The following is a 26,543-nucleotide window of genomic DNA, read 5'->3' as shown; positions in this document are numbered from 1 at the left end:
CTGAGGTGGGAATTGAACCCGGGTCTCTGGCACTGTGAGGCAGTAGTGCTAACCACTGTGCCGCCCATTAAAAGACAGTTTAGAAGTCACAACACTGCGATGGCTGGGAATCGAACCCAGGTCAACTGCTTGGAAGGCAGCTATGCTCACCACTATACCACCATCACCCAGCTGTTGAAGGAGTCTGATGTGAGTCTGGTGAGTTGCTGCAGTGCAATTTGGAGACACATCACACTACTGTATGTACAGCTGACAGAAAGCTCACCGTGTTACATGTGCAGTTAGACAGAATCGGAACCTCACCATGTAGTAGCTTGGCTGCCACCATTCTCTTAAATGTAAGGATCTACATCCTGCTTGGTCTAGTATGGCAAATGTAAATTATTAATTAGTCTAACTAGAATAGGCTTTTGTAATTATTAGGAAGCATTTTATTGCACGTTAGCAACCAGTTAAGGTTACATCGATACAAAAGATTTTGTTAGAGAGATTGTGAGGAGAATCTGGTTTTTAGGTTTTATTTTTTCAAGATGTTAAGCTATCCTGCCTTCAAGCCCAGATGATATTATCCCACTGGGTGATGTTTATTGCACTCCATTGTATTAACCCATTCAGACTTATAGAGATCTACATTCAACATACACTGCTGCCACTTTGCTTTGGTGGTGAAGGGAGTGAATGCTGAAGGTGATGAATGAAGGGCCAATTAATCGGGCCAGGTAATCCTGAATGAAGTCAAGGTTTTTGAGTATTGTTGGAACTGTACCCATCCAGGGAAGTAGATACCCTCCCATCACAACTCTGACTTATGTTTTGTAAATCACACAAACTCATGAACAAGCCCAAGGGCACCACTTTCATGCCGGAATGTGCCTCAGATTCCCCTCATGTAAGTTATGGCAAATGTCCTCAGCCCAACCATCTTCAGCTGCTTTATCAATGACCTTCCCTCCATTATAAGGTCAGAAGTGGGGATGTTCGCCAATGATTGCACAACGTTCAGCACCATTTGCAACACCTCAGACACTGAAGCAGTCCATGTCCAAATGCAACAAGATCTGGACAAAATCCAGGCTTGGGCTACCAAGTGACAAGTAACATTCATGCCACACAAATGCCAAGCTCTGACCGTCATGAATAAGAGACAATCTAACCACCGTCCCTTGGCATTGAATGGTGTTACTGTCACTAAATGGCCCACTATCAACATCCTGGGAGGTATTGACCAGAAACTCAACTGGACTCACCACATAAGCACAGTGGCTACAAGAGCAGGTCAGAAGCTAGGAATACTGCAGCAAGTAACTCACCTCCTGACTCCCCAAAGCCTGTCCACCATCTACAAGGCACAAGTCAGGAGTGTGATGAAATACTTCCCACTTGCCGAGACAAGTTCATCCCCAACAACATACAAAAAGCTTGACACCATTCAGGACAAAGTAGCCCGCTTGATTGGCACTACATGCACAAGTATCCACTCTCTCCACCACTGACGCTCATTAGCAGTAGTGTGTACTACCTACAAGGTGCACTGCAGAAATTCACCAAAAATCCTCAGACAGCACCTTCCAAACCCACAAACACTTCCATGCAGAAGGACAAGAGTAGCAGATATTTGGGAACACCACCACCTTCAAATTCCCCTCCAAGTCATTTACCATCTTGACTTGGAAATATATTGCTGTTTCTTCACTGTCGCTGGGTCAAAATCCTGGAATTCCTTCCCTAGTGGCATTGTGGGTCAACTCACAGCAGGTGGACTGCAGTGGTTCAAAAAGGCAGCTCACCACCACTTTCTCAAGGGCAACTACAGATGTGTAATAAATGCTGGCACAGCCAGCGATACCCACATCCCGCAAAATGAAAAAGCAGGTGAAGCTAGCTGCTTCATGCTGCTACTATGCAGTACTGATATTCATGGTGTTCACTACAAACAAGGTGCTGTTATCAGCAAAAAAAAATCTTTTGTCTAGAATGTGAATGAGTAACGTGGTATATGAATTTCAGTGTCATTGTGATGTAGGCTGTATATCCCAAGGATTCATGGATGGTAATGAACAGCAATTCCCTTTAGCTGTTCCCATCAAGCAAGGTACTGATCCTATCCAACCAGCTTACAATTGCCAAACCTAAAACACAGCATTCATCATTAGATGTAATTCTACGTTTGGACAGCAATTGATACATAATTCTAAGCGTGCAAAGAATTTAGCTGGCAACTAATCGTCAGTCAAGCTCACAGCATAATATACATATACCTACTGAAAGCTGGATACTTTAATGCACAGTGCCATGTTCTTTGACATCGGAAAGAACAGGTATACACAATATGACTGTTTCAAATCAACAAAATAGGTGATAGCCACTCTATGCTTCATTTCTGTGGGCAAAGTTTTGATCAATCGGAGTCAAGTTGCCTTGTTAAAATTTAAACAAATCTTAAAAATTACACAACACCAGGTTATAGACGAACAGGTTTAATTGAAAGCACACTAGCTTTCGGAGTGTCGCTCCTTCATCAGGTGATTGTGGTGTCCACAATCACCTGATGAAGAAGCGACGCTCCGAAAGCTAGTGTGCTTCCAATTAAACCTGTTCGACTATAACCTGGTGTTGTGTAATTTTTACTTTTGTACACCCCAGTCCAGCAGCGGCATCTCTAAATCATAAACAAATCTTGGTTGTTGACTGTCAGTTGTCATCTAACTGTTCTATTCTAATTGGCAACACCCTTATTAATCAGAGTCCACTTGCCAAACAATTGGCATTCTCTCAAACCATATAATTGTCATTTTCTCTTTACATTGGCATTCATGCACATTGTCCTGATGTGTGCAATACGAAAAGCTTGGAGCAATTAATTGAGGTCTTTGGGGTATTAACATGCGCTGTGAATAAAGAGGAACAATTGTACTTAGATTTCCAGAGGCATTGCATAATATCAAAGATATTGCGGAAATTTTGTCGCATTGAGCTCACACTAGCTTTCTGCAAGAGTAATTTGTTGTAAAGCAGAATCTGTTGATATATTTAAGCCACACAACATAAGTTTCAATAAGTTGCCACTTAGCTTAAAAATGTGACCATTACCATGATTTATATTTCTCCATGCACTCCACAAATATATATCCACCTACTCTGTCCTCATTTCTTCAAATATAGCCATTCATAAACCTTTCATTCTTACCAGCAGCTGAAATATTTTCACAAGCCTCTGCATGATAATTTTCTACCTACAGTTTGAATACTTTTCCCTATTTTTCCTTTGCTTCTACCACATCCTTTCTTCCTGCCTGTACGTCACATTTGTGTTCTTGATTCCAGCTTTTGCTTCTTCTAGTTCTTTTGCTTCTCAATATCAGGAACATAGCTGCATCAGTTTTGTTTTACTCCAGAGTAGACCAGATCATGTATGAATTCTGATACCTTTAAAACACTTCAAAAATAGATACCCTCGTCTCTAAATGAGAAGGTTGCTGGTTCACATCAAACCTTACAGACTTCCACACAATATTTGGGCTGATCTTTCAGTGTAGTTGTGTAGTATAATACTTGAGGGTGAGGTTGGTTATCAGATGTTATCATGTGTTGCACTAATTCCTATGTCCTTAGGTGCAGGCACCTTAAAGGATTGGAGGATTACCACCAGCAACATCTTTGTAAAATCTCCCACATCTAGTGACTAGAACATCAGTTCAACAACTGTGTCCTCTCCCAAGCTGACTTGCACAGCATTAAGGTGTGAATCAATCAAAGTCAGTCAAGCAGAGAATGTCAATTATATACCTGACATGAGATTTCATTTGGAACTTAGTCACAACAGCAATCTCCCAGGAGGGCAGTGGATTTGCTTTAGGGGTGCTTTCAAAGCATCCCTGAAGAGGTCAAACATCCCCACCAACTCATGGGAGAGCCTAGTATACGGCCAACTAAAATGGAAAAGTATTGTTTCTGAAGGAACCAAATACATTGACTTAGTTGGGAATATACAAAGGGAAAGTTAAAGTGCTGGAGGGAAAGCACAAGCTTACAAATAGATCATTGCCAGAACCTTTCAAGTGTCACCTGTCTCTACTTGTGACAGAGTCTGCCCACCATACGTTTGAATTATCAACTTTCTCAGAACCCATCAAACCAGAACGGAAACACATCAATCCTAAGAGACTGCCTAAGGAGGATAGCCACAGGATGGCGCGGTGGCTCAGTGGTCAGCATTGCTGCCTCACAGTACAAGGGACCCAGGTTCAATTCCACCCTCAGGTGACTGTCTGTGTAGAGTTTGCACATCCTCCCCATGTCTACGTAGGTTTCCTCTTGACATTCCAGTTACCTCCCCAACAGTCCAAAGACGTGTAGGTTAGGTGGATTGGTGATGCTAAATTGCCCATAGTGTCCAGGGATATGCAGGCTAGGTGGATTAGCCATGGGAAATGCAGGGTTATGGGGGATAGTGTTGGGTCTGGGTGGGATGCTCTTTGGAGGGTTGGTGTGGACTGAATGGTCTGTTTCCACATTGTGGACTTTATCTGTAAGGATTGAAGATGTACATATGCAACGTTAATGTGTCAACTAACACTTGTATTTGTCCATTCATGTGTTGTGTGATTCACTGGCCGAATGGGCATTTATTGTACATTCCCAGTTGACCTTAAGAAGACCATGTATTCTTGAACTGCTGCATTCCATGTGCTGTAAGTAGGTCCAAAATGCAGCAGGGAGGGAATTGCACGATTTTGGCTCAACAGCACTAAAGGAATTGTAATATACTTCCAGGTCAGGATGGTGAGTGGCTTGGGAGGGAACATGAGGTTGGCATTGTTCCCATGTATCTGCTACCTGTTTCCTTCCAGATGCTGGTGGTTGTTGGTTTGGAAGGTACAGTCTAAGATGCCTAGATGAACCTCTGCAGTGTATTTTGTAGATGATAGATGCTGCTGCTACTGGTGGTGGGAAAGCTGAATGTTTGCAGGTTGCTTTATCTTAGATGGTGTCAAGCTTTCTGTGTGTTATTGGAGCTTACTCATTCAGGCAAATGAAGAGTATTCCATCACACTCCTGCCTTGAAGATGGTAGACACACTTTGGGAGTTATTCACTGCAGGATTCCCAGCATCTGACCTGTTCTTGTAGCCACAATATTTCTACAGCTAGTCCAGCTCAGTTTCTGATCAATGGTAATCTCCAAGATATAAATAGTGAGGGATTCAATGATGGTTATGCAATTGAATGTCATGGGGCAAAGCTTAGATTCTTTCTTGTTGGGCAGCACTGTATGTTATCTCATAACCCTTTTGTCTTTTTAAATTACTTTCAGAACACAGTACAAACAAACCAGGACAGAGACCGAGGGAAAGAGAAAATTGCCATAATAAGATTACAAGCTCTGAGTAGTCCAATAAAATTTGAACATTAGCCGCTAACAAGTACTTGTAATAATTCTTCGACAAAATCATCGTAAGCTCATTGAAATGATATGCAAAGTTGTTTGGGAAAGGTTAGGCTAATGATTCTTCACAAAGCCTATGAGCTAACAAGGATGTCAAGTTTCAGCACAATTAAACATGTTTATTTATTGTCACAGCTGTAGCTGGTAACAGCCCCAACAGTCAAAGTTAATTATATTGGGTGTCAGACATCAGACCCTGAACAAACAAGGACATTGTGTGTGTGGCATATATTTAACTTTACAATAATAAGATGGTATAAGCCAATGAGTGACCTCGTAAAATTCAGTAACTTTTAATTATAGTAGACAATGTAAAAAGGGGTTTCAATGGATAGAAGACATAGGAGACTGCAGAGAGCAGTCACAGAATTTGAGAGAATCACAGGATGTGACAGGATTTCCAACTAAAGAGTACAAACATTTGTTACAGTAATTCTTAACAAGGTAATATAACTATCAACAATATGAGCTAAACTACAGCTCAGATAATGTACGCATCAAGTCTTGCCTGGGCTTTATAAAATGAAATCGTTCCCATTAATGCGGTCTCACTGGATATCGAGGTTTATCAAAACCTGACATTGACGTAATGCTTGGTCAGAAATGCCACCTGCATTATCCCTGTCAGATCAATAGGAAATATTCTATCTGACCATTTGAAGAAAGGTCGCTGAATTCTGCCTTGGACCCAAGTTAATGTTTATCCATCAACTATGTCAAAAAAAAAGATTAGCTGGTCATTATCTAATTACTGTACATAAGATCTCTCCATGACCGAATTGGTTGCTGCATTTCCGGTGTTAAAACGGTAACTATATTTCAGAAATATTTCATGCGCTGTAAAATACTTTCAGCCATTTAGTTTCTCTCCAGCACCACCTTATTTTTAATTTTTGTAATCCCTCTGCCTCATTTCATCGGATTATAGGTCATCCCTTTGCTTGCTATTCAGCTGTTGACACTTTACTCACACCATCTAACACTCTTGGTCACCTGCAAAGACTTATGATTCGACACTCCACTCACACCAGTTGTATGGTCTTTTGATCTCTCTGCCCTTGGTCTCTCTGCCTATAAATTCTGCGTCTGTGTGCTCTTCTGTCTCACTTGTGATTTCAAATAAACCTGTTGGACTATAACCTGATGTCGTGTGACTTCTGACTTTAGCCATCTTGATATTGTGAAAGTCTTTCCTTTCACAAAGAGAAGGAATAATGTAATGAAGGAATTCAACATGGAGACAGCAGAGATTAATAATAAACTTGGAGCTGGCAGTGTCCCTTACTTGCCTAGTTCTTGTTCAACAGCTTTATTTGGAAGTACTAGCTTTCAGAGCACCACTCCTTCATCAGGTGGTTGTGGAGGTTAACATCATGCTCACAGAATTTATAATCAAAGGAGTCTAGTGTCATGGAGATGTGATACAGTAAACAATCTTAGATTAAAACGTTCATCTTTTATAATGGGACACGCTGGTTTCTGTTCTTTGATTTGCAAATCCCAGAACTATTTTTAATATTACATTCTCAAGATAGCTCAGCTTTTGAAACAATAGGTGTGAAGTCTGTCTGTGTCCCAATGCTATGTCAAAGTTAAAAATCACACAACACCAGGTTATAGTCCAACATGTTTAATTGGAAGCACCTGACAAATCCTTTGCATAGTTTTACAAAGTTTTACATGGATTCATGCAGTTTTTGTGCAAAATAAAATGTAATTCTGCAAAAACAAATTCACTCCATAAGTTTATATGTGGGCACATGTAGGAGCAACAGATTGAGTGTGCATGTGAGTGTGTACGTGTGGGTGTGAGTGCATGTGATAGAGTGTGTTCATGGATGTGTGTGCGTGTGAGAGAGAGAGAGAGAGTGTGTGTGTGTGCATGTGTGTGTGTGTGTGAGATCTCCATGACACTGGACTCCTTTGGCTATAAATTCTGTGAGCATGATCTAATCTCCACAACCACCTGATGAAGGAGTGGCACTCTGAAAGCTCGTACTTCCAAATAAACTTGTTGAACTATAATCTGGTTTTTAACTTCATCCACCCCAGTCCAACACTGGCACCTCCAAATCTTGCCTAACTCTGGCATACTTAATGGCCTCCCAGATGTCTTTTTACCAAACTTTGCACACATAAAATATAAAACAAATTGCTGTGATCCACTTACGTTTTGTCAATTAACATGCAATTCTGATTTATTTTTACATTGAATAGAATTGAATTATGCTTCATCTCGAATGAAATATTTATGTTTTTTACTTAATACTGTGATATGGGATTTTGTTGGAATCTTAGTCTGGATGGTTTCTCTGATGACTGCTATTAAAAAATGACCATTGAATGTTTCCTCAATTCCTGAAAATGTTCTGAAAATTTCTAATTCCAATAATACTTGAAATTTTATGCTCCCTGAAAAAAGGTGTGAGAAAAAGAAATGCATAAAAGATCACTTCCTCCTGCCATTTTGAACTGTGACTTGAAAACTTCTTTATGAAAATCCTTGTAATTCATCCTAATAATCTGGCTGTCAAGTAAGGACTGAAGAGCACTCTTAAAATATCCAGTGGCTCTGCATTATAGATCCAATAAAATGGGCCCTGCAAAGCATTGCTGGAACTGGGCCTGAGGTTGGCGCTATTCTGGTGTTTCAAACTGCTGTGCAAGGAACAGCTGCACGCAACCCAAAAAAATGCAAACTGATCGAGCACAGCAAAAATCACAGTGCAGCACTCTGTAATTTACTGCACACTGACATTTCAGGCAACTACAGCCAGGCAAGAATTGCTTGCAGTCCACAAAGCACAGGCAACATTTTCTGGACTGGGGAGCTGGGGAAGTGCATCCAGCACTGGGGGAGGGGACATGAACAGGCACAAGGAATGACCAAGCACCAAGAAATATTTTATATAATTTATTAGGTCTCGTGTGTTGCCTGTACCAAATATAAATTGTGCAGATGCAGCACTGCTTTAGCAGTACAGTTGTACATTGAGGGCAATTCCCTAGTTTGTTTATTTCCTCAGTACCTTTGGGTGTCTACAAAGATTCTCAATATCAATCACAATAGCAAGTTAAGAAACATTGCCTCACAACATTTTAAGATCGTTTGCCTATTACAGACAACAGATACAAAAGCCCAACATCTTACTAATATTTTCAAATGTTCAGCTGCTATGCCAAACAAAGCCAGCATGCTCCTCTGTTTAAGAGCCATGGATAGAGTTTGGAGGAACCATTATCTGGCAGATATCCCTGACATGCCATGTTTCTATCATTCTGCATCTCTAATGGGGCTGGGATATTAGAATTGTCTACTGGGTATCACAATTAATTTCATAAATAAAAATAGAAATTGCTGGAAAAGCTCAGGGGGTCTAACAGCATCTGTGCAGGGAAATCTTCGTGAGCATTTTGGGTCAAGTGAGCCTTCCACAGAAAACCTTTTGGTTTTTACAATTCATGTTGAGCTACCAACCTCTGTTATCTGTGCCACCCCAAGATGTTCAACAAATGTCAGTAAGGAGTAAAACAGCTATGAAATATCTTCAGGTATCAACAATCAGTATAAATTTGATTATGGAGGTATGTTAATATATTCACATGAAACTTTTCCAACCATATTCTCCCTATCTTGGAAGAAGATACATTCAGTACTAAGTTGAGGTTTTCAATAGTCACACAGAAAGATGGAATTCATGTCCGGGCACATGATTAGCTCAGACTGTTTTGAATGACATGCTGTGTTAACATGGAAAATGCAGTCATCTAAGAGCTGTCAGGAATCCTCACCTGCCAGTACCATGCATCAAAAATTAGGGGTGTTTGAATTTCCAATACTCAGTACCATCAAGCAAGGTAATTTAACAGCAGAGTGAAGTGGAAAATTACTCCCAAACAGTGTAAAGCAGATGATGAATAAAACAAGAGGGGGGGGGGGGGGGGGGGGGGAAGCAGTAAAAGATAATCAAACAGTATTGCACATCACAGATTTACAGTATTGATATAGTGCAGAAAGAGGCTGTTCAGCTATTATGTCTGCATCAGCTCTCCAATGAGTATTATGATTGAGTATCATTTTGCTGCCTTTTTCCTGTAATCTTGCGCATTATTTCTACTCAAATAATCAATAAAAGCAAGCACTTTTGAACGCCCCAATTGAACATGCTTCCATCACACTTCCAGTCATGCATTCCAAACCCAAACTATGAGCTGTGTCATAAAGATGTTTCTCACATTACATTTGTTTCTTTTGCAAAACACTTCCACTCTCATTCTTGATCCTCATGAGTGGGAACAGTTTCTCCCTAATTACTCTGTCCATACCCAACATGGTTTTGAAAACTTCGATCAGATCTTCTCTAAGCTTTCTCCTCTCTAAGGAAACCAGGTTGAACTTCTCCAGCCTAGTCTCATGAATAAAGTTTCCCATCCCTGGAGCAATTCTTGCAAACGTCTTAGAGTCATACAACACAGAAACAGATCATTCAGTCCAATCAGTCCATGCCAACCATAATCCCAAAGTAAAATAGTCCCACCTGCCTGTGCTTGGTAAGCAAACCTTTCTTCTTCATGTATTTATCAAAATGTCTTTTAAACGTTGTAATTGTACCCGCATCCACCAGTTCCTCTGGAAGCTTATTCCACATGCAAACCACTCTCTGTGTAAAAAGTTGCTCATCATATCCTTTTTAAATCTTCCTCCAGTCACGTAAAAGTATGTCCCCTACTCTTGAAATTCCTCACTCAAAGGAAAAGACACCTGCCATTTATCTTATCCATACTCCTCATAATTTTAAAAACCTCCATAAGGACACCCCTCAATCCCCTACATCCAATGAAAAAGTCCCAACTTATTCAGCCTCTCCCTATAACTCAAACCTTCCATTCCCGGCTACGTCTTGATAAATCTTTTCTGAACCTTCTCTGGCTTGATAATATGCATCTTACAACAAGGTGACCAGATTTGGACACAATACTCCAGAAATGGCCTCACCAAAGTCCTCTAGCCCCTCAATATGGCTTCCCAACTCCTTTACTCAAAGGTTTAAGCAATGTCTTCTGTACACTATCCAATGCATTCACATTCTTCCTACAGTGTGCCTTTCAGAACTGTTTACAACCCTCCAGTTGAGGTCTAACTAGTATCTAATATAAGCGTAACATCACTTCCTTGCTCTTGTACTCTATGCCCCTATTAACGAAGCCTCAGATATTGTTTAACATACTTTCCTAATTGCTTGCTTTACTGCATGTGCTATTTTCTTTCAGTGATTAACAACACACCAGTCCCTTTGTACATCAACAAATCTCAACCTATCACCACTTACATAATACTCTGCTATTCTGTTTTTCCTACTGAAGTGTACAACTTTATATTTATCTATGTTATATTCTATCTGGCATGTATTGTTCACTCACTCACCTCTCTAAAATGCCTTGAAGCCTTTTTCCTTCCTCTTCACAATTTCTCCCAGTCTTGTGTAGTCATCAAACTTTGAGATATAACTTTCAATACCTTCTTCCAAATCATTGATACATATATAATGAAGACTTGGGGCCCAAGCACTATTCCCTGTGGTATCTCACTCGTCACCACCATCCACTCCGAAAATAAAAACATTTATTCATTCTTTCTGTTTCCAGCCAGCAGTGCTTTAATCTTGTATCTTAACTTCAACTGTGGGACATTATCAAAGGTTTTCTGAAATGCTTTATTAACAAAACTCTCCACCTATCCTGCCACCTTTCAGCTTATTTTTATCCTATTTATTATAAACTGAAGATTTAAGAGAAGAAAGTAGAATCTTTTACCCTTACTTAGCAATCAGCTCCTTCTCCTGTGCCAATCAATTGGATACGCAAGGATAAGAATAAGAATCAATTCCTAAAGGTTAAACAAAACTAATAGCACCTCCTCCCCATCTTCCTCAGCTCAACAACTCACTGCAATACTTGAGTCACACTTAATGCTAAGGCGCCATATTTATATGTTTTGAAACTAAAGAGTTAGCTACACGCTAGTCTCAGAGGGAAGAACAAAGTTGGGCAAAGCTATTGACATGTGATGAAGCTGCTCCTTTATCAAGGTTATGCTGTCCCTGGTTTTTTTTGAGAGAGAGGTTGTAAAAGCAGCAATTCTGGAAAGTCCGGGTTTAATTATTTGAGAATGTTTTCAAGTAAAAAAACAACACTTGTACAATGAACGGAGAGTGGCCAGTTCTCCCAGCTCAGCTTTTCTCTGGTTTGGTTTGGTTTTTAGCAGTCTGGCTGTTCACTGAAAGCAGTCAGCCATTGTGAAACTGTTGGACCCTAAGAAGCAGGTCCATGCCGATTCTCCCTCTCTCTGACATCTCTTCTGTAAGAACCTGTGTTGGATTTTTTCCTTTTTGTGCCAAGGGGTGTTAACGGGGATTGTTGCAAGTATTTGGAACAGCATCATTACGTTGGGATAATCTGTTGGATTTTCAGATAGGTTAAGTTATTCTGTATTCTGTTCTCTTTTTCTTGTGTTTCATTTGCTAATCTTGCAAATAAATTGTTTTATTTAAACTAAGTGGTTGGGCCAGCTTCCATCATTCCTGGAATATCCACCATACACCTGCTTAAAACAACTAGCAAAGTTAGGATTCGGGCTGCTTCCTTGAAATATTTTGAGGGGGTCTGGCCTGATCTATCACACACATATGTCAAGTTGGATACCTGAGTGAACAGCCATGGAGAAGGATTAAACCAGTGGTTTTGATATGTTTGGTTAATACATATTATACAATGTCTTTCCACTCTTCAATCTAAGAAAATTTAAATTAATATTTAGTCCTCAACTCATATTTGTCTTTTACTGGGACCATAAACATGAATGCTTTAATTTCCTGTCTTACCAGCCCAGCTTTGTAAAACAAAAACACTAACAAAATACTACAGATGCTGCAAATCTGAAAAAAAAAACTACAGCATGCTGAAGAAACTCAGCAGATCTGACAGCATCTATGGAGAGAGATTCTGCCACATTTGCTGAGTTCCTCCAGTGCTCATTTTTAAAAGAAATTCCTGATCGTCTGATCTCCTGATCCATCTAACCTTCTGTTCACCTTCCCAACTTTACAGTATCATGCACTACAGATCTTGGCCCTCTACCTTGAATTTTCAGTGAAAAGATTGATATCAAAAGAAGGAAATCTCAAATTATCAGTTTCTGTTGCAAAGTTATATAGCTGTTGCCCTTTTTTTAAGCAATGCATTTCGATCAATATTGAGTAGAACTCTATGCATCCACTCTGCAATAAATGTACAGAGGTTTGTCTTGGTACTCAGCTCTTATAGCTGAGGAATGAGCTATAGATCATAAAATAGGTGGTACACAGTTATTAGCTAGTGTCCATTACTTAGTAATATTATAAACATCTATTTATACATTGAAATTAATTTAGCTCGAAACTTCTTCCTTAAGTTAAAATGTAACGCAAAATAAATTCAATTACAAAATTAAGATTTTTATTTAAACATACAGGAATACATGGCTTTTTCTTTAAATAATTGTTGTTGATCATTTCTCACCTCTACTACTATTTTGTACGGCCAAATGTTCTGCTAATATAAGAGCCGTAGATGTTGCTACCAACAAAAGGTTACAATGCTTGGTTGTTGGAAACAGACATGGCTCAGGAGCTTTATGTTCAAGGGCAATAACATTGGAATACTGTAACTGTCAACTCAAGCAGACCTTTTCCATCCAATGTATTAAGCTGATCTAGGAAGCTGACAAGAAGCAGATTAACCAGTGAAATGTACCATGAAATATGGCAATTTTAAAAAGCTCTGCCAAGCAGCATTACATGTATTTTGACCAGTAATAATATCATTAACTGAAATTTTAGCAACCTGGTATGGCAAGTCTGCCATTCGAAGATACGTTTCCATCTTCAAGCAAAAAGGAGACAGACTAGGTACCTCACACTCAGGTCGTGAGAACTGATGCAGAATAATTGCATCTTTTGAATCAAGTTTTTGTTCCTTTCTGAAAGAAAAACACAAGTTACTTCCTGAATAAAACACTAATATAAACATTTTTTAAGACATCTGAAGACACATTATTAATTAATGGATATGATAAAACCTGACCTCTGTTGAAGAGAGAGCAAAGATCAGAAGTAACTAATCTTGACTAATCTTCTTGAATTTTTTGAGGATGTAACTCTTAAGATGGACAAGGGAGATCCAGTAGATGTACTGTACCTGGACTTTCAGAAAGTTTGTGATAAAGTCCCACACACGAGGTTAGTGAGTAAAATTAGGGCGCATGGTATTGGGGGCAAAGTACTAGATTGGATTGAAAATTAGTTGGCTGATAGGAAACAAAGGGTAGTGATAAACGGCTCCATTTCGGAATGGTAGGCAGTGACCAGTGGGGTACCGCAGGAATCCGTGCTGGGACCGCAGCTTTTTACAATATATGTTAATGATATAGAAGATGGTATTAGCAATAACATTAGCAAATTTGCTGATGATACAAAGCTGGGTGGCAGGGTGAAATGTGATGAGAATGTTAGGAGATTACAGGGTGACCTGGACAAGTTAGGTGAGTGGGCAGATGCATGGCAGATGCAGTTTAATGTGGATAAATGTATGGTTATCCACTTTGGTGGCAAGAACAGGAAGGCAGATTACTACCTAAATGGAATCAATTTAGGTAAAGGGGCAGTACAGAGAGATCTGTGTGTTCTTGTACACAAGTCAATGAAGGCAAGCATGCAGGTACAACAGGTAGTGAAGAAGGCTAATAGCATGCTGGCCTCCATAAAAAAAGGAATTGAGTATAGAAGCAAAGAGGTGCTTCTGCAGCTGTACAGGGCCCTGGTGAGACCACACCTGGAGTACTGTGTACAGTTCTGGTCTCCAAATTTGAGGAAAGACATTCTGGCTATTGAGGGAGTGCAGTGTAGGTTCACGAGGTCAGTTCCTGGAATGGCGGGATTACCTTACACTGAAAGACTGAAGCGACTGGGCTTGTATACCCTTGAGTTTAGAAGACTGTGAGGGGATCTGATTGAGACATTTAAAATTATGAAAGGCTTGGACACTCTGGCAGCAGGAAACATGCTTCCGCTGATGGGTGAGTGCCGAACCAGAGGACACAGCTTAAAAATACGGGGTAGACCATTTAGGACAGAGATGAGGAGAAACTTCTTCACCCAGAGAGTGGTGGCTGTGTGGAATGCTCTGCCCCAGAGGGCAGTGGAGGCCCAGTCTCTGGATTCAAGAAAGAGTTGGATAGAACTCTCAAAGATAGTGGTATCAAGGGTTATGGAGATAAGGCAGGAAGAGGATACTGATTAGGAATGATCAGCCATGATCATATTGAATGGCAGTGCAGGCTAGAAGGGCTGAATGGCCTACTCCTGCACCTATTGTCTATTGTCTAAGTACGAAAGTCTTGGAAATCAGCCTGGTTATTGGCCCCTCCTCACTGTCACTTACATGTGATGAGGACACTGGTGACTAGCAGCAATATTTACAGGACACTAAGAGAATAATCTGGATTGGTCTAAGATATTAAGAGTTGTCCAGCAACAAACACAAATGTGTCTGAGTTCTATATTTTTCTAGATGCTTGATGTTGAGGAACACCAATCTCCCATAAATGACACAAAATGTGGAAAAGAGGCTTGTAATTTTTTAATTTCTTAATAACTCAGGCCAATAATCCACTTTATCTCACATGAGTTTTGTAGAAAGATAAATTCTGTGCTTGTGTTTATCCCCTCCATCCACTTAAGCATGACTGCTTTTAGAACTTTTTTACTATCTTCTGTTTTTATAGTTCCCTACATTTTAGGAAAGTTTGAATTTCAAATGTACTTTATTCACTGTAAAGTATTTTTGATTACCTGAGCTTGTGAATGATGTTAAATAAGTGCAAGTTCTTTCTTTGGCAATGCTAGCGATAAAGCTATTAATAATTAACTACGTAACAAACATTGAAAACAACGCAATACCTGAGTAAAATGCATTTGTTTACAACTTTTAACTTTAATAGGTCTGCATCATATTCATTTACTGCTCCAACTTTCATTCTCTAGTTACCAACTTCACCTCTCTTTCTGGCAGCAGTCTGAGAGTAAGCCTGTCTGTTTACAAGCTTAGTGTCATACCTAAACTCCAATGAGCTTTGGACCTCATTTTCACTTCATCAATAAAACTGCCCATTTCCACTTCTGTTCTGTTATGTTCACGATCTCTCCACATCCTTTATTCTATGAAAAACTCCTTAAACCTAACACATTGAGAACATTTTTGACCATCTGATCTAATATCTCCTTATGTGTGTCAGTGTCATACTTTGTTTTATAACACCCTGGTGAAGAATCTTGGGTCACTTCATTAAGTTAAAACATAAGAATTAGGAGCACGAGTAGATAATTCAGCCCCTCAAGTTTGCTCCAACATTAGATATGATCACGGTTGATCCTTTCTTGGCATCAACATTCCTGCTAACTCTCTACAACACTTCAACTCATGACTAATTAAAAATCTATTCCCTCCTTAAATTTACTCAGTGTCCTAGCATCCACTGCACTATGAGGTAGTGAATTCCACTGATTCACGATACTTTGAGAGATGTAATTTCTCCTCATCTCTGTTTTAAATCAGCAATTCCCTTATCCTAAAACTATAATCGCTCATTCTAGATTGCCCCACATGAGGAAACATCTGCTCCACATCTACTTTGACAATCCCTTTCAGCATCTTATACACCTCAATTAGATATCCTCTCATTCTTCTAAACACAAGACAACATAGTCCTAAACTGCTCAATCTCTCTTCAGAAAACAAACCCTCAGCTCTGGAATCAATCTGGTGAACTTCTGCTGCAATGCTTCCAGTACAACTATATTCCTCCTCAAGTAATGGGACGAAAGTTCACAGTACTTCTGGTGTGGTTTCACCTTGTACAGTTGCAGCTACACTTCCCTACTATTATACACTATTCCTTTAGCAATAAATGTCAAACTTCCATTTACCTTCCATATTATCTGCTGTCCCTGCATTCTAATTTTCTGTGATTCAAGCACAAGAACACCCAGATACCTCTGCACCGAAACACTGTGAAGTGTCTCTCCATTTAGATAAGTTGCTTTTCTATTCCTCTGATAAAAATGTGTAACATAACAATGATCCATGTTAAACCTCATATGCCACATTTTGGCCCATTCGCCTAATCTATCCATATCCACTAGAGAAGTGATTGCAAGGCCTCTGGGAAAGCAAATCTTAGCAGGACTTATATACTTAATGGTAATGTCCAAGGGAGTGTTGCTGAACAAAGAGACCTTGGAGTGCAGCTTCACAGTTCCTTGAAAGTGGAGTTGCAGGCAGATAGGATAGTGAAGAGGGCATTTGGTATACTTTCGTTTATTGGTCAGAGTATTGAGTACAGGAGTTGGAAAGTCATGTTGCAGCTGTACAGGACATTGGTTAGACCACTGTTGGAATATTGCATGCAATTCTGATCTCCTATTGGATAGATGTTGTGAAACTTGAAAGGGCTCAGAAAAGATTAACAAGGATGATGCCAGGGTTGGAGAATTTGAGCTATAGGGAGAGGCTTAACATGCTGGGGCTGTTTTCCATGGAGCGTTGGAGGCTGAGGAATGACCATATAGAGGTTTACAAAATTATGAGGGGCATGGGTACGGTAAATAGGCAAAGTCTTTTCCCTGGGGTTGGGGAGTCCAGAACTAGAGGGCATAGGTTTAGGGTGAGAGGGGACAGATATAAAAGAGACCTATAGGGCAACTTTTTCACGCACAGAGTGGTACGTGTATGGAATGAGCTGCCAGAGGAAGTGGTGGAGGCTGGTACAATTGCAACACTTAAAAGGCATTTGGATGAGTATATGAATAGGAAGGGTTTGGAGGGATATGGGCTGAGTGCTGGCAGGTGGGACTAGATTGGGTTGGGATATCTGGTCAGCATGGACGGGTTGGACCAAAGGGTTTGTTTCCATGCTGTACATCTCTATGACTCTATGACTCTAAGTTGCTTATTTTGCTTTCATTGCAACTTACTTTTCCATCTATTTTAGTCTTTTCTGCAAATTTGGCTCGAGGACTTTCTATCCCTGAATCCAGGTTATTAATATAGATTGTAAATAGTTGGTACCAAGGACCAAATCCTGTGGCACCCCATTAGCAACATCTTGCCAACCAGTGAATAACCATTTATTCCAACTCCCTGCTTTCTGTTGGTTAGTCAATCCTCTATCCAAGCTAATAAATTACCCCCTAATCCCCTGTAATCTTACCTTGTGTATTAACTTTTTACAGAGCAGCTATCAAATGTCTTCTGGAAGCCGAGATATACAATGTCCATATAATCTCCATTATCCACACAGCATGTTACACCTGGTAACATTCTGCATCCAGAGAATTTTGGAACATATAACCAATGGATCCACTATCTCTGCCGCCACTTACTTTCTTTAAAACCCTAGGATGTAGGCCATCAGGCAATTGTTTGCTTTCAATCCCAACAGTTTGTTCAGTACATTTTCCTCATGATTATCATTGTTATGAGTTGTTTCCTTTCTAATACCTCTGCATTACTCATAATTACTGGGGATGGTACCAATGTTCTCCATTATGAAAACTGAAGTAAAGTATTGATCTAGTGACCATCCCATTTCTGTGTTCCACATTATTAAGTCCGAAGCCTCATCCTCTAAGGGACCAATATTCATTTTATCTACTCTCTTCTCTTTCCTATACTTATAGACGCTAGGTAAACCTAAGCTCTTAGAGTCATAAAGTCATAGAGATGTACAGCACAGAAACAGACCCTTTGGTCCAACTAATCCATGCCAACCAGATATCCCAACCCAATCTAGTCCCACCTGCCAGCACCCGGCCCATATCCCTCCAAACCCATCCTATTCATATACCCATATAGATGCCTTTTAAATAATGCAATTGTACTAGCCCTCCACCATTTCCTCTGGCAGTTCATTCTATACATGTAACCACCCTTTGCATGAAAAAGTTGTCCCTCAGGTCTCTTTTATATCTTTCCCCTCTCACCTTAAACCTATGCCCTCTACTTGGACTCCCCCACCACAAGGAAAAGACTTTGTCTATTTATCCAATCAATGCCCCTCATGATTTTATAAGGTCACCCCTCAGCCTCCGACACTCCAGGGAAAAGCAGCCCCAGCCTATTCAACCCCTCCCCAAAGCTAAAATCCTCCAACCCTGGCAACATCCTTCTATGATCATTTGAATTTATCATAATTATTTTTTGTTAATTTTGTTCACAAAATTTGAAACATTATAATGTGAATGATGGATATATGCTTTTTAACAGAAGTTACAAAATTGATAAAGAGCACATTTTTGTCAAAATACCTGTCTTTTATCACTTGACAATGATTTCCAAGATTTGAATCAAATGTCACTAATGATTGTCTTTCATTGTTCAGTTTGCTTCTAAGAAATCACTTTTTTGCTTATAAATTATAAATTATTATTGCTTCTATATTAATCATAGCTTTATTATTAATCATAACTTTTAGAAACAGATTTATTTTCAACTGAGTTTGGTACACCTGAAATGTAGAATATTTTATCACTGTTTATAACCGTGTTTTCCTACTTCCATGCATCTACTCAAAACATTTTCAGCATTTGGCAAGCAATACATGATAAATATATATTTTTAAATGCACGAGTCTTCATAAATGGTATGCTTATTTTATAATTCTGTCACTGTCTTAAGTTGTGTAAGTAGTGGAAATCTTGTCTGATTCTCTTTGGTACTGACAGTACTAATTAGCTAACTTATATTGCCTATTTCTTTATTGTCTTAAGGTGGATAGCCTCTAGAGTAAACAGTTTATTATTTGATGTACTGTTGAAAAAACAAGTTATGGTAGATTTACTAGTGATATAAACTGTTTGCAAGATGTTCCTTTCCAATAACTTCCTAATATGCTCCTTATTAAAGGTATCAATGCAACTGGATCAGGTTTGAACAGACAATCCTAAATATCTCACCATGTTACGTGAACTATGTTGCTTGTTATTAATTTGTGACCCACAAAGAAACTAGGTGAAAGAATAAAAAATAGTCTTTTTTTTTACACACAGCACAGGTATGCACAACAAAACAATGGTCATATACACGAATAGATACGTATATATTTGACTATTCAGTTAAATGATTTGGGGTTTATGAATTCTTGAAGGGATTTAATCTGTTAGTGAAATAATTCGGTTTTGGAGGCTAAAGCTGGATCAATAGCTATTATGCATAGTAAAATATATTAGAAAATGTCCAATTTTACAACCAAGATTTTTAAAAAATTCTATACTGGCTATTCCAAGAACAAGACTACATCGGACAAATACATTCAGTTTTTGCATTTAAGAAACGCCTACACTAATAAAACTAGGCGTCCACACCTGACCTGATTTATATCAGCCGATGGGAAGGAGACAGTACCTGGCCTATTTTCAATTTGAAACCATTCTTAATGAAAACCAAAACGTTTCCGATTAATTATTTGTCATCTCTCTGTCAATATATTTTCATTTATAAAAGGTTTTGCAATTCGTTCTGCTCAATCCCTATTCACCTACTTCATGGGCGATATCACTTGTCAATTACGGTTAGCTGCCCTTGTGCCCAGCCCGTGCTATCACCATCAAAGAATGGACGGTGAGCTGTTACCTGATTGCTAGCAGTTCATGTAAGAGGTATGCAGCAGCTGCTAGCAGGGCTCCACCGGTCAGACACAGCGTTTTCTTCCACCATGATTCTGCTCCCAGTCCTGACATGATGTTACAGTAATCCTGCAAAGGAAAAGTGATTATGTATCCATAAAAGGAATAGTGATCGTCAGAACCGCACAGTCCCAGAGAAAAGCTTTGATTCCTGCTCAGATCAACCACGCATGATCTGGACGATGCAAAACCAACACCCCAGTACATTCTTCGATGTTCAGCTGGATCCTCCCCGAATGTCTGCTCTTTCTCCTTAAATATGGAACTATTGCAAATGATCGGGGAACCGTAATGATGTTGTGCCGATGTACGTTGCAGGAGAAGCGCACATGCGAACGCCGTTAATGTATCTGTGCAAAACACGCAACATTTTGCTCCCGCTCCTGCCGCCTGCCTTTGTCTTCCTGTTTCCCCCACAGCTGCTCAGTGATGTCACTGCATGGCAAATTAATTCTCTGAAGAGACGTAGATTGTGTTAACACCTAAGCCAATCCTCCCAACTGTCAAGCCCTTACATCTATGTTTGAATAGCTTCAAAATGACATGTTTATTGACTTTTATAGATCTTCAGCTGATGTACAGGAGTGTTGGTCTTCTTTCACGGAATGTCCCATCGCTGACTAAGGCTAGCATTTCTTGTCCATCTCTTGAGAAGCTGGTAGTGAACAACTGCACTCCACGTGGTCTATATTATTGTTAGGGAGTGAGTTCCAGGATTTTGACCAGCAACAGTGAGGATTGGTGATATCAGGAAGGAAGGGTGTCAGTTGGAATGGTGATGTCCTCATGCATCTGCTGCCATTGTCCTTCCAGGCAACAGAGACAACAGGTTGAAAGATACAGTGCTGTCAAAGTAGCTGTGGGGAGTTTTAGTGGTGCATCATGGAGATGGCCCACAAAGGCCATTGTTGAAGGAGTGAATGATCAAGGTGTAAATGATTAAGTGGACTGTCTTGTCCTGGGTGGCGTCAAGAATTTTCGTATGATGTTGGAGCAAGTGGAGAATAGTCCATCACTTTCCTGACATGGGTCTTGTAGACAGAAAAAGGCTTTGGGGGAAGTCAGGAAGTGAGTTACTGTCTGAAAAATATCCAGCATTTTAACATGCTGCTGCAGTGCAGTAGTTACATGGCTTGTCTAGTTCATTTCTTAGCTAATGGTAAAACCCAGAGACTAGATGATGGAGACTTTAATGGTGGGAATGCCAATTATTTTTTATAAATATATATTTGTCCGTGTGCTGAGGGCATCGCTGACTAAGCTAAATTTCCCAAAGGGCAGCTAAGAGTCGCATTGCTGAGAGTCTGGAGTCAAATATAGCCCAGACAAGGTAAGGAATGCCGTTTTCTTTCCCAAAAGATCGCTAATGATCAAAATGGCTTTTTGTAACAATCAAAAGTAGATATGTTGTCGCAGTAGGCTAGCATTTTATCTCCAGATTTTTATTTAATTCAAATGACACAACAGCCATGCTGAGATTCAAATCCATTTCCATAAGACCTTACGATATAAGAGTAGAATAAGGCCATTTGGCCCATTTGTCATTCTATCATGGTTGATGTGTTCCTTTACCCTATTCTTGTGCCTTCTGTTCATAACCCTCGATCCCCTTATTAATCAAGAACTTATCTATCTCTGTTTTAAAGGCACCCAATAACGTGGCCTCCACAGCCTTATGCTGCAGTGAGTTGCATAGATTCACCACCCTCTGGTGAAGAAGTTCCTTCTCATCTCCAGTTCTAAAAGCTGTGCCCACAGGCTGTGCCTTCAGATCTTAGCCTCTCCTACTAGTGGAAAGATCTTCTCCACCTCTACTTTCTCAGTATTCTGTAAATTTCAATCAGATTCCACCCCCCCCCCCCCCCCCCACCTCCCCCCACCTCACCTCACCTCACCTCCTAAACTCACCATGAAGTACAGATCCAGAGTCCCCAACTGCTGCTTACACAACAAGCCCTTAATCCCAGGATCATTCTTGTAAACCTACTCTGGACTCCCTTCAACACCAGCTCACCCTTGCTTAGATGCAAGGTCCTAAACTGCTCACAATATTGCAAATGCAGTCTGACAAGACCTTTATATAGACTCAGCAGTACATCTTTGCTCTTCAATTCTAGTCAGCTTGAAATGAATGCTAACAATGCATTTGCTTTCCTAACTGCCAATTGAACCTGCATGTTATCCTTAACAGAATCCTGAACTAGGACTCCTAGGTCCCTTTGTGCTTCAGATCTCTGAATCCTTTCCCCATTTAGAAAACAGTCTAAACCTCTATTCTTCCTATCAAAGTGCATAACCACATTTTTCCCATATTGTATTCTATCTGCTACTTCTTTGCTCATTCTTCTTGCCTGTCCATTCTTCTGCAGACTTCCTGCTTCCTCAATGCTACTATCTTTGTGTGCTCTGCAAACTTAGCACCAATGCGCTCAGTTCCTTTGTCCAGATCATTAATATATAACATGAATAGTCATGGTCCTAACACTGATCCTTGTGGAACTCCACTAATCACTGGCTGCCATTCTGAAATAGATGTCTTTATCTGCACTCTCTGCCTTCTGACAACAGCCAATCCTCTATCCATGCCAGTATCTTGCTCCTAACACCATGGATTCATTTTATCTAGCAGCCTCCTCTATGGCATCTCGACAAAGACATTCTAGAAGGGAGGGAGTGAACAATAAGTGGAGATAGAACTAGGGAGAGAGAACAACAATAGAGCAGACGAAATGGGTAATAGTGAACCAGGGAGAGAGAAAGAAAAGCTGTTTTGGGGACCATCAGATGGTGAAAACTGGATTGTCTGTAATGAAAGCAACCCAGGCGTGGAGTGTGGATATGGGAGAAGGTGTTCAGGCCCTAAAATTATTGAACTCAATATTGAGTCTTGAAGGTTGTAGAGCCCCCAAGTGAAAAATGAGATGCTATTCTTTCAGCTTGCAGTAAACCATGGGCTTAGGGGGAGGTATTTGGAATGGAGGAGCAGTGGAGCAGGATGTCTTGGAGGGAGCAGGGCCTGCAGAAGGCTGACATGGGAGGGGATAATATATGCTCAGTGGTGGTGGTGGAAATTGCAATTAGTGATCCTTTGGATGTGGATGGCACTGGGTGGAAAGTGAGGACTTCTGTAGGGATCATTCCCACCGGGACATCCTGGCCACACTTCTTCCCTCCCCCTCCATACTCCAATTTTCAGCATAAATATTGACTTTTCCTAGGCTACAGTCAGTTCTGAAGAAGGGTCACTGGACCTGAAATGTTGACTCTGCTTTCTCTCGAGATGCTGTCAGACCTGCTGAGTTTTCGCATCAATCTGTTTTTGTTTCAGATTTCCAACATTTCACAGTTCTTTCTTTTTTGTTTCTGCAGAACATTTGCCTGGGGCCTGGTTTACTAGGTCATTGGTGAGATGGTTGCATAGAGGCATTGTCAATGTCAATAAGGGTGTTTATACTTGAATTGTTGGAGATGGTCACTCTCTAGCACTTCTATATCATAAGTTACTTGCTACTAATCACCAAAACTTCTCTACAGCCCAGGTTTTTTCTGTGTGCATGTGCATAGATAATTTGTTACATTATCTAAGCAGTTCTGAACGGACACTTTGCAAAGAATCCCGACAGTATGGGCCCTTTGGCCCAACAAGTCCACCACAACCTTCCAAAGATTAATCCACCCACACCGATTCCCCTACTACTCCACATTTATCCCAGACTATGCACCTAACTTACACATCCATGAACACTGTGGGCAAGATAACATGGCCAATTCACCTAACCTGCAAATCTTTGGATTGTGGGAGGAAACCCACATAGACGCAGGGAGAATGTGCAACCTCCACACAGACAGTCGCCCGAGGTAGGAATCAAACTCAGGTCCCTGGTGCTGTGAGGCAAATGTGCTAACCACTGAGCCACCATGCCACCCCAATTAATGTGATGGATATACAAAACCTGCATTGCCTAGCTGTAATAATGCCCAGTGATGTTAGCTAGTTTGGGCTCAGTGATTCTCTGCTCATGTTCAAGGATTACATGTCAAAGCTTATCAATCTCATTGCTTTGGCTTCCTCCTAGTACCTGGATCTCTTGGGAATGTGGAAATCACATCTAATTAAATCTAATATCATGTTATTGGAAGCGATGGTGATAAAATAGAAGCCTGAAATGATGAGAAAATGATTGGGGGAAAATGAATACAAGCCAAGCATAGCATGTGCTGTGTGATTGTGTGCCTGTTTGACAGAAGGAAGTGGCTAATCTCAGGATAAGTCATGTTATGCTAAACAGACCACTGTCTGATCTGCACCAAGCTGATCCACTCAAAATGCCATAAATCAACTGGCCAACCAGCACCAAAACTAGGTGCCAAAGTCATAAAAATCCTACTGTTCCCTTAGATCTTGCTACACATTGTGACACTACTCTGCACTTTGATTTTCTTTTTCCAAGTGATGTAGAAGCTGCATGGAAACAGCTTTATGACCAGCACTTCAAGGCCTTACAAGATGTTTGGGATATACAAGGAGCTCATTATACTCAGTTTATTATACAAAGATTCACGGTCTATGAACATTTGTAGCCCATCCCCTTTATTAATGACCTGAATGTAACTGTAAAGTTAATAAGTATCAATGTACCTAACACAACCCTGCAGGACACTAGTGGCAACTGGTATCCAAACAAGTGTATAGCCATAGAGTCATAGAGATGCATAGCACGGAAGCAGACCCTTCGATCCAACTCGGCTAAGCTGGCCAAATATCCCACCTGCCAGCACCCGGCGCATATCCCTCCAAACCCTTCCTATTCACATACACATCCAGATGCCTTTTAAATGTTGCAATTGCACCAGCCTCCACCACTTCCTCTGGCAGCTCACTCCATACACGTACCACCCTCTGAGTGAAAAAGTTGCCCCTTAGGTCTCTTTTATATCTTTGCCCTCCCACCAGAAACCTATGCCCTCTAGTTCTGGATTCCCCCACCCCAGGGAAAAGACTTCATCTATTTATCCTATTCATGCCCCTCATGATTTTATAAACCTCTATACGGTCACCCCTCAGCCTCCGACGCTCCAGGGAAACAGCCCCAGCCTATTCAACCTCTCCCTATAGCTCAAATCCTCCAACCCTGGCAGCATCCTTGTAAATCTTTTCTGAACCCTTTCAAGTTTCACAAAATCCTTCCAATAGGAAGGAGACCAGAATTGCATGCAATATTCCAAAAGTAGCTTAACCAATGTCCTGGACAGCCCCAACATGACCTCCCAACTCCTACACTCAATACTCTGACCAATAAAGGAAAATATACCAAACGCCTTCTTCACTATCCTATCTACCAGCATTTCTACTTTCAAGGAAATATGAACCTGCACTGCACGGTCTCTTTGTTCAGTAACAATCCCTCGGACCTTACCATTAAGGGTATAAGTCCTGCTAATATCTGCTTTCCCAAAATGCAGCACCTCACTAAATTAAACTCCATCTGCCACTCCTCAGCCCATTGGCCCATCTGGCCAAAATCCCATTGTAATCTGAGGTAATCCTCTTTGCTGTCCACTACACCTCCAATTTTGGTATCATCTGCAAACTCACTAACTATACCTCTTATATAAATGATTTGAGTGTGAGCATAAATGATGAAAAGTAGTGGATCGTTGTGGTACTCCACTGGTCACAGGCCTCCAGTCTGAAAAACATCCTCTACCACCACCCTATGTCTTCATTTTCCAGCTGTCCCTTTACCTGAGAAAATCTGCCCCCAATCAGCTTTTGAAAGTTCTTGCCTAATACTGTCAAAATTGGCCTTTCTCCAATTTAGAACTTCAATCTTAGTCTATCCTTTCCCATACTATGGCTAGTTCTCCCTGTATTCCATGAGATCGAACCTTGCAAATCAGTCTCCCATGGGGAACCTTATTGAACCCTATAGATCACGTCCACCGCTCTGCCCTCATCAATCCTCTTTGTTACTTCAAAAAACTCAATCAAGTTCATGAGACAATTTCTCATACACAAAGCCATCTTGACTATCCCTAATCAGTCCTTACCTTTCCAAATACATGTACATCCTGTCCATCAGGATTCCCTCCAACAACTTGCCCACCACCGTCAGGCTCACCGATCTATAGTTCCCTGGCTTGTCCTTACCACCTGTATTAAATAGTGGCACCACGTTAGCCAACCTCCAGTCTTCCGGCACCTCACATCTGACTATCGATGATACAAATATCTCAGCAAGGGGCCTAGCAAACACTTCCCTAGCTTCCCACAGAGTTCTAAGGTACACCTGATCAGATCCTGGGGACGTGTCCACTTTT

General features: G+C 40.5%; 1 protein-coding gene and 1 non-coding gene across 4 annotated transcripts in view; both read right to left on the bottom strand.

Annotated features, from left to right (window-relative positions):
* faxcb (failed axon connections homolog, metaxin like GST domain containing b) overlaps positions 1-20,757 on the bottom strand; it is a 67,384-nt gene extending 46,627 nt beyond the window's left edge. Inside the window, exons 1-3 of one of the 3 annotated variants that reach the window (XM_072554846.1) lie at positions 20,738-20,757; positions 20,170-20,291; positions 13,327-13,462 (exon numbers count right to left, since the gene is read on the bottom strand). In XM_072554846.1, coding sequence (XP_072410947.1) covers positions 13,327-13,462; positions 20,170-20,276 — 243 coding nt within the window. In that variant the 5' untranslated portion in view covers positions 20,277-20,291; positions 20,738-20,757. Of the gene's footprint in view, positions 1-13,326; positions 13,463-20,169; positions 20,646-20,737 lie in introns of those variants that run through there. The other 2 variants (XM_072554853.1, XM_072554843.1) reach the window with 2 other exon arrangements.
* trnag-ucc (transfer RNA glycine (anticodon UCC)) lies at positions 96-167 on the bottom strand. The gene has a single exon. It is a non-coding gene; the product is annotated as a tRNA-Gly (tRNA).
* Positions 20,758-26,543: the final 5,786 nt, after the last annotated feature.

This window comes from Chiloscyllium punctatum, chromosome 3 (genome assembly GCF_047496795.1).
Source record: "Chiloscyllium punctatum isolate Juve2018m chromosome 3, sChiPun1.3, whole genome shotgun sequence".
NCBI lineage: Eukaryota > Metazoa > Chordata > Chondrichthyes > Orectolobiformes > Hemiscylliidae > Chiloscyllium > Chiloscyllium punctatum.
The sequence above is the reverse complement of the archived record's forward strand: the minus strand, read 5'-3'. Positions and strand labels throughout refer to the sequence as shown.